General features: G+C 44.5%; 1 protein-coding gene across 1 annotated transcript; it reads right to left on the bottom strand.

Annotated features, from left to right (window-relative positions):
• Window positions 1–1052: 1052 nt before the first annotated feature.
• LOC149510532 (uncharacterized) lies at window positions 1053–8783 on the bottom strand. The gene has a single exon (XM_089757567.1). It carries the CDS (start codon window positions 2867–2869, stop codon window positions 2186–2188), a length of 684 nt encoding a protein of 227 aa, XP_089613693.1. The 5' UTR covers window positions 2870–8783; the 3' UTR covers window positions 1053–2185.
• Between the last annotated feature and the right edge of the window lie 9 nt (window positions 8784–8792).

Raw genomic sequence — 8792 nt, 5'->3', positions numbered from 1 at the left:
TTCGCTATCTTAGCCTTCCCCGCTTTCTGGGTATTCCTAGTATAATTTCATTTTCCCGGGAATTTTCGTTGCAATCACTTTTCCCTTCATAAATCAAATTGAAATCGGACAAGTTCACGTTTTCCCCTGTTTTTTGGTATCAATTTTCATATTTTCATATTTGTACCTTAGCAAAAGAAAAAGAAGAAAAAATGACTTATAAATATAAAGCTTCATACCGTTAAAAGCTGCGTAGAGTCCTTCTATTCTCATCGTTTAATAAAGAACGATCTTTGAATTCCAGCCAGAAAGAGGAGTGGGCGGAAGAGTGCATACGAGCGGTCAAGCAATAGTCTAGGTCAATCCTAAGATTTTTCTAGTTTGAAGCTAAGCGAAAATAGAAGTTCAAAAAGAAAACTCTACCGTCTTTCCGGGATAACGCATAACTGGGCTAACTGTAATCTCGGTCTAACCCGAAAGACCCGTACTACCACAGGGCTCTCACTTTTCCGAAAAAGAGTGCTAACTCTGAATACTTTTTTAGTCAATATACTGAATGCTACACCTCTTATCTTACTCATCCTGTCCTACTCTGTAAATAGAGTTCCTTACTTTAGGACTAAGGCCTACTGTTAATATACTTTCAATATACCTGGTAACACCTCTGAAGGCGTCAGCAACTGACAGACAAAAAAAAAGCCTAAAAGCTTACAAAAAAGAGCACTAATGGCCGACCCAAGCCCCCTAAGTCAAATTCTTGGCATCATAGAGGCATGGTCTAGTTTTGACTACCTCTGGTATTCTTTCATTCTTTTCTTTTGAGTGTGATAAGTCTTGCAAGTCGTGCCGGTAATATACTTATACTCTTCGCTCGCTTAGCTTACGGTGACTACCACCATGGATTGGTCTCAAAGCATGTTAGCAAGAACCGGGGAATTCAAGACAGAATCTCCTTTAGGCGCAGAAGCAACTACTACTACAGCTATTCTATATATGGAATTCAAGACAGAAGGGCAGGGATCAGCTTAAGGAAAAGAAGTTCCGAGTCTTCCTATTGCTATAAAGGGTTTTCCTCCTTGAACGATCCTTATCGTCATTCTTTCCCGCATTGCTGGAGCCGCTATTACTCGCGGAAGGAAAGGAATAAGTTCCCCGAGATGCATCCTCCATCAACAGAATATAGAAAATAAAGAGGAAAAGGCATAACCAGAAGAATTGTGAAAAATAAGTGAATTTATCCTGTTGATGGTAGAATTTCTCCAGTTGAGGCATGATAGATTGAGAGTCTTTCCTATCCTCCCCCACACCTTTTTCTTTTTAGCCGTTCTTGGCTGCCGCCCTGCGCAGCTTTAGAAAGGAGGAGAATTCGATTTAGAAAGAGGGAGATGAGCGTTGGTTTTTCCAACGAAAGAATGGGAATGGGAGTTGAGCTAAGTCATGACAGAAAGATCCCTCACACATGCCCCAACCTTCAGCGGGCATTTTCAGGGACTAGCCCTCTTCCCCCATGTTAAAAGAGGGCAATTCTTTATTAAGGGAGCCATTGAAAGGTGACTAAAACACCAGAAACGGGGACTACCCGAGCTAATGCAAGAACACTTTCCGGCCAAGTCCCATTAATTGATCATAACGATATCTTGGAAATGCTGCACGAACCTATAGGAACAAAAACAGAAGAACCTTGATACTAAACCGGATCGAGCCCGGGATCTTCTTGAAAATGGGTAGATCAAGGATAGGCGGCCAACCTCCTGGGGAGAGCGATGTGCATGGACCAGGTGAGTAGGGATGCAGTTCCGTGGACCGCTCGTCGGGCCTGATAGGTGGTGGTATCACACCCTTCTCAAAGGAACCGTACGTGACACTCTCGCGTCATACGGCTCCGTCCCGGAAGAAGGACCTTCCCTTTCCTTTGACCAACGGGTCCTCGAACCTCATCCTTTCAACTAAGACAAAAGGCTGACAGCAGATAGAGAGTGGATTCTTTCAAAGCAAAGCCAGCTCCAACCACGGATAGGTGCTTGTTGATTAAGTGAGATCGCCTTACAGGCATTTTCTCCGCTGAGCCTGTCTAAGTGGTTAGCTGTTGCAACAACGAATCCAGTTATAGGAACTAAATGATCTCCGCGGCTCACTATGAGAATAGTAAAGAGATTAGATAGATCAGCTCAATGATGTTTACTCAGTCGAATGTGTACATATGTCCTTATTGACTAACTGATTCTGCGAGAGTAAGGGTTAAGATTATAGCCCCTATAAAGACAGGTATTGATCGATTAGGCTTTAACCCTAGTGGGTCAAAGCTTTCTTTCGTCTCCAATAGCTGCCTCGCTTCCTTATTGAGAATCTCACCACAATCGCATGGACTGGGAGTTTGATGAAGACTGCACACATGGTTCTCAAATGTATCCCGTGCTACTTTGACTATATGTCCTATGTCAGGAGAAGATAGAATACCTGGGTGATTCACCACTTCCTCTGGTATAAAATACCACCACCCTAAAATCAGGCATATCAGTAGATGGAATCTCATATCATGCAAAAGAGAGTATACTACTGCCTTGCTAAGACTTAAGGCTTTGATTCGACTATCTTGATTCAGTATATCTGGCAACCCCCTGATCTCTTCGCCCTTGAAAGGAAGATTACTGGCTTTAATCTTTAATGGAAACCATGGTGCAGAGGAGTACTTTTTTAGCACCCATTCATTGCTTGCTTCACTACTACTTCCACTAGCTTCACCTTTAATATTTGAATATTTAACCAAAATTGGGTACTTGTACTTACTGTTGTATACTTTGTTCTTCACACGAATGCTGACACTTGTTTTCCCAGAAGGGACTCGTATTTCAGGATTTCCAGAAGTCAATTTATTAAATAATGATAGCATAACCCTTAATTAATGTCGACTAGAATATGCCCGTCTTGGCTGATACTAACTTGACCTCCCAGACAAGGCACAGGTCCCTCTCCCTTGACGTGTACTAATTAGTAGGGCCTCACTCGGCTCCTTATCTTACCGTTCCGTCGGTCCTTAGGGTGAACCTTTTTTCATTACAGGTTGAGGAAGCATCTTCTTTCTAACTACGAGTCTCTTTGAAAGCTAACTGAATGCCTATCTGCTTCTCTCGTTGCCGGTGTGACAGTATGAGTAGACGGTGCTCTCTTTCCTCTTGTTTTTGGGTTTCTAACCGGTGCTATTGAATCCGCAGTTAAGGGAATATTACCATCACCAGTTCTTGGAATAAGAGTTCTGGGACTCAATTTTAGAACCCGGGTTCCCCTAAAAATGATAGGCGGCGGTCATTGGTCTGACTGAAGCAACTTGATTCCCAGAATGCACTCCTTGAAAAGCTCTTGGCTTAGTATCGACTGATTGATGGTTGCGCCCAACAGAAAGCATTGGGAAGAAGTCTTAGAAGTCTTACTAGAGCCGGGTATCCAAGCTAATCCGATGAGAGAGGCATGCTTTTCTTTTTACCAGTGGATTATCATTCCCTACTAACCCAACAATCAAAGAAAGCGATGGGGATAGGTAGCCACCCTGAATAAAGTGAATATTAAGGGTCCTGCCCTTGGGGCCTACAACAAGACCCCAACCCATGGACGCTCGATCCCACCTTGCTCAAGAGGTCGAGGAAAGAGGCTGGATCCATAGACACCAATCAAAACAAGGGAGAAAGCAGTGAGACGATGGAATAATAAGAAAAAAAAGAATCCAAGAGCTAGACATGGGTTGTGACAGAGGGCAAAAGGACGGTATTCCCCCCTATTTAGGGCTAAAAGCGCCTCGTTGTCTAAGAGTCCAATGGGACCAATGGGTTATCGTAGACTCGTCCTTCCCTAAACCCTTACTAACGAGAAGAGGACCAGGTAGAGAGTTCGCCGATGGAGATACCTCTAACTAGGAGGACCTTCAGGACAAGGGATTCATTTCTTTCATTAACCTATTCTTGCGTTTATTATCCCTCTTTCCGGCGATCTCAGCCGGAGCCTTCTTTCTTTCTTTCTGAGTTCTCTCTAAAACTCCTAGAAAGCTACTGTTGTGCCCTATACCCATCAAGGTTTTAGTTATGTCGCCTTGACCCCCTTACCCCTTGCTAACGGGTTTTTCATTGCAAGTACGAAAGCAATCCGATGCGAGCAGTGCCTAGCGTTCATACCTAATTTCCTTTCGTCACCTGGAAACATGGGAATCTTTATAAAAGGAGGGGAACCCACCAGACCAAACGAGGTCCTATCTCCTTTCCAAGGCCCTTGCTTTTCTTGTTAGCTCAAAATCCATACCATACAAACAAAAAGAGATGATTGCTGTTGTAGAGCTTCGAAGCACTCCTTGTGGTATAAGAGAGAGGGTCCCAACTGGCTTTCTAAAGGATAGTTTTATGTGCCATTCTTCTCAAGCCTGGTCTTAACACTTTACTTTATGGTATAAATGGCCTTTTTTTCGTGTACAGCTCTAAAAAGCGGATCCGTGGGCATGAAAAGAACCGGATATAACGGCTATTGGGGAGGGGAGCGCTAACCGACTTGTCCTAGATAGAATCCATGGAACCTTCGTCAGGTAAAGGAAGATGCCTAGAGTAAGAGATATTAACCTCGAAGACTATTCAATGCTGTGCTGTCCAATTCATGATTCCGCTCTCTTACCGGTTTATGAGCTTGAGCTTTTTACGCTTTTCTCCTTGTTGTCCGCTCCTCCTCGTCCAGAGCTAGATTACGGATTCTTGGAGTTCGATCGATGACAGACGTTCCGGGAATGCACAGGGTTAAGGTATGCAATTCATTTTCTTTATATAGTATACGAATTCTTACACGTAACTAGACTCGGGATTCTATTCTAGACACAGATCCACTCTCCTCCATTAAGGAGGAGTACCGGGCACTGAAGGATGTTCCAATCATCCGTATTCTCCCTCCCCTGAGTGGATATAGGGAAGGGGCCGTGCTTGGAAGTAAAGGTCATAAGGGGCTTCAGTCATCCGCATAATAGCATAATAGCAATCAAAGACCCGCTCCAGATCGAGGCACCCCCTATATTCGTTTTAAGATCCGTTGAATACTATTTCCTACCATCAGGGAATACCATTTCCGTATATTGATTGGATATTTACTTCCGCGTGGAAAAAGAAGACCAAGACGAATTTGTATGGCTGCCTTTGATTTTAGTATGCGTAATTGGGGTCAGTGTCAGGCAAGGAAGACCGAAGAACCCTCCACTGCCCACCTACTCCTAATTCGGATATCTAACTAATATAGTCAACTACCCTTACTATAGACATTGAAGTGGTCTCGAAGGAAGAGAAAGGGAAACCATTCGAAAAAGGAAGGTTAGATAAACCTCCACTACTCGTTGTCTATGAGTGGAATCGCCCGTCCAACCTTATAGGAAAGAACGTTAGCGGGACTGCCGTACTAGAAGAGGATTCGTTCTCCAAAGCCATAATCCCATGGAATTCGAGTTATGGAAAGAGAAGCTTCACGGGACCATATCATAGGTCGATCCAAGCAGAAAGCCAAAGAAAGCAGGGAAGGCATACCATTGTCAAGAAGTCGTGCCTCTTATAAGGTCTCGGTCGTACGATATCGGGACTCTCTCTTGGAAGGTGTATGATTGTCCGTTGGCACTATGAATACATAATGTGCAAGATATGGAATGCCGGGAGTACGTTATACGTTATAAGAGCTTTCCTTACACTTCTCTTTGATCTTCTCTCCTCGAGATCGATCGAAGTCCTCCGGTGGAATATTTTGAAGATTCTCCCCCAAGAAGAAATGCATCCTCGAGAATTCCCGTAACGGGTTCAAGGGGTAGTTTCCGGGAAACCTGTATTTCAAGAGAGCCAGAAAGTTATATAGGATAGATTGCTCTTTTTCTCTTACATCCAGCCGTTGATAGTTGGTGGGAGCATGAAGGATCGGTCCGTCCATTATGGATCCACTTGTTGACGGTTCATTGGTTCGCTCTTGGACTACCAAGACCTCATCTTACCGCTTTCCCTTGTCTCCCTTATCTACCTTCTTCGATCTTTCTTCTTTCATGGTGTGAAGTTATCTTTCGGCTATATCTGGCATATCCGCTGTCCAAGATTCTTACATCAACAACTCCAGCATCCGGTACCGAGTCACGATTCTTTCTTCCCTCTTTGCGGAGCTCCTCCTTCTTTATATAGCTTTATTGAAGACCGTAGGATTATATAAAGTCTCGTTGAAGACACGGCACTCCCTCCTTTCATATGCTTCTTTGCTATCTTGTCAGAATCGTATGAGAGGTTTTGAAAAAGCTCGACTGAAAGGAGGGAGGAAGGAAAGAGAAAAAAACCACTATATATAATATGTAGGTTACACGAGAAGTTCTTGTATACCGTGTCGCCTCACAAACTCCCTTTCAGGGTCAATACCAAGAGAACAAGAAGAGTAGGAATGATAGGTCCCACCATTCCCACGTAAGCTACTGAAGGGTTCGGCTCGCCTGTCTTTGAGAAGGGCTCTTCCTAAGTAGGAAATTTAGACTTACAGGCATCCATCTTTTGATCCGGGTGCAAAACAATTCCATCTTTCTTTAGTAGTTAGTAGATACGGGGATGGCTTCCTTGTTGGAGTACGTAGTGGTTCGGATAAGGACGGACACGGCTTTAATGACTTCTTTTCCAGCGCCCTAGCCAAGCTGAAAGTCGAACGGACTCAATCGGAGCTGAACCTACTGAGGGGAGCACCTATGCTATCGCCGGGCATTCATCCTTGTGCTTTTACCTCGCCATCAAATGTTTTTCTTGCTGTGGAGGGATATCCATGCAATGGCATTTCATCAACAGATACCACTTCTTATTGATGCTTTTCTTTTTTTAGAATACCACCTCTCTCTCACATCTCTTTGGAAAGTTTGCATGTCCTCTCTGGCCACCTATCAGCTGGGCCTTGTAATGAAGGAAGAATTTGATGTGGAAGGTTGAATTGAGCCAATGTGTGGAACAGCATTCCCAGTATAACTTGCCTAGCTAGTGCTTCCTAGTGTACGTTGTGGGGTGGTGGAGGGTTTGTTCCTTGAGCAGCAGGTGCAGCCAGGGTATTTCCGATGGCTACCCGCGAGGTCAATTGTGCTAGCATCCGGGCAATCTCAGCTAGTTGACGGCTAACTGCCTCGTTATAAAGTTGCTGATTTGCCGGGGCTGTAGGGTTCAGCTGGTGGTTAGAGCCAGTGGACTCCCCCCGGGAGGGTTCCCGGTGCCTCGGTGATTGGCCATGATCTCTGGGTCTGATTAACCAAGGCGTTCTAGGTTCTCTATTCTGACTAACCTCCTGGACGGGCCTCTAGTAGTGTGCGATAGTACGGAAAGAACAGCATTCTACTTATTTGATTACCTTCTTCCCTTCCTTAGAGTAGGAATTCTCTCTCGAACCCTAGCTAGGAACCGAGAAAAGCGAATGTTCAAAGCGCTGATTCAAAGGGAGCCTAGAAGAAATGGCACCAAGATCGGTCACTGAAGGAGCCCATTTTCAAGTCCATTGTCACGATCCCGTAAGCAAGTATTAGGTAACGGATGCCAGCCCGAAGGGTCCCAAGATGGCTTACCTCTTAGCAACGAGATGTGTGCTTTCAGTAAGCGAAGAAGGAAGGGATGAGAGAGGCCTTTGCCGGGTAAGAGATGAATGAGGCCTTACGAGTGAACTGCCTTACCTTAAGGAGACGTCGGACTTCCCTTTGGAAACTTCCCATGAAGGAGTGCTTTCTTCTTTGCTAAAGAGAATGTCAAACCTGCAAACAAGCCATTCAAGCAAAGAGTCTATTCTGAGCCCTTTTCATGTACAGGGTATTCTCTTGATTAACGCCTTTTCCGCTCTCATTCCGCTTTCCTTTTTGTCTTGACTCTATGCCTTCCAGCTGTCTTGGTGAAGACTGTGGTAGTGGTATCGGTTCTTTGCTGGGTTGATGGAATATCTCTTTCGCTTGCTTCTTTGCCCGAGGGCAAGATCTCTTTCTATAAGGATATAAGGAAAGCCTCCCATCCGATTCGTAAACAGACAGGAGACAGGCAAGAAAGTCACTAGAAGCACCGGAATGACTACCATCGACTGGCTTGCCCGGAATACCAGGACTGAGACCGACAGACTGCTTTCAACCGCTTTGCTACTGGTTCGCTTGGAATGAACCCTTACTGCACTGCTAGCGTTGGAGAGCTTGAAAGCGGCTTGGCTGGCACTCATACTCACACGGATTGGACTTCAACCGTGCTACTAGGCCTAAATTTCCCTCTTCCTTCGGGTGTACTAAGACTATCTCTTTCATAGACTCTTCCTTCTCCCCTCGAGTCAGGAGCTAGCTTTCAATCTCCCACTCCTACTGCTACGACTCCTGATACAATCTTGCTTGGAAAAAACCGTTGCCGAAGAAACTTCATGTTTACCATTGTCACTGACTCATACATTCTCTGTGGAGTCTCCCAGATTTCTCATGCGGACCTCCCACTGAAACTAGTACCTTATCCTTGACCACCATTCCATTAGAGCACAGCTTCGAAGAACTTTTTTTTTTTTACTGTCTACAACTATAGATGCTGTTCATATGCTTTCTTTTTGTTGTTTGGCTATAACAACATCACTTGATTGAAGAAGCCATTAGCACCCGATCTGCGGGCTTCTCTTTTCTCAAAAATGAAAAAAAAAAAGATCCTGTTTTTTGAGAAGCAACTGCATTCTCATCTTCCAAACATCTCCATTTAGAGGTTCCATTTTGCGATGTTTGACAATCGTATGCGTTAATGCAGTAATCATATCAGCAACCATAGATCCAGAAGATTGTATCACTACCCTAT

The sequence above is a fragment of the Durio zibethinus genome, unplaced genomic scaffold, assembly GCF_047325235.1.
Source record: "Durio zibethinus cultivar Kanyao isolate XHJ-2024 unplaced genomic scaffold, ASM4732523v1 HiC_scaffold_30, whole genome shotgun sequence".
Classification (NCBI taxonomy): domain Eukaryota; kingdom Viridiplantae; phylum Streptophyta; class Magnoliopsida; order Malvales; family Malvaceae; genus Durio; species Durio zibethinus.
The sequence above is the reverse complement of the archived record's forward strand: the minus strand, read 5'-3'. Positions and strand labels throughout refer to the sequence as shown.

Bases quoted from the DNA above. Each gene is read 5' to 3' on its own strand.
- LOC149510532 (XM_089757567.1), bottom strand. From the start codon at position 2,869: ATGCTATCATTATTTAATAAATTGACTTCTGGAAATCCTGAAATACGA.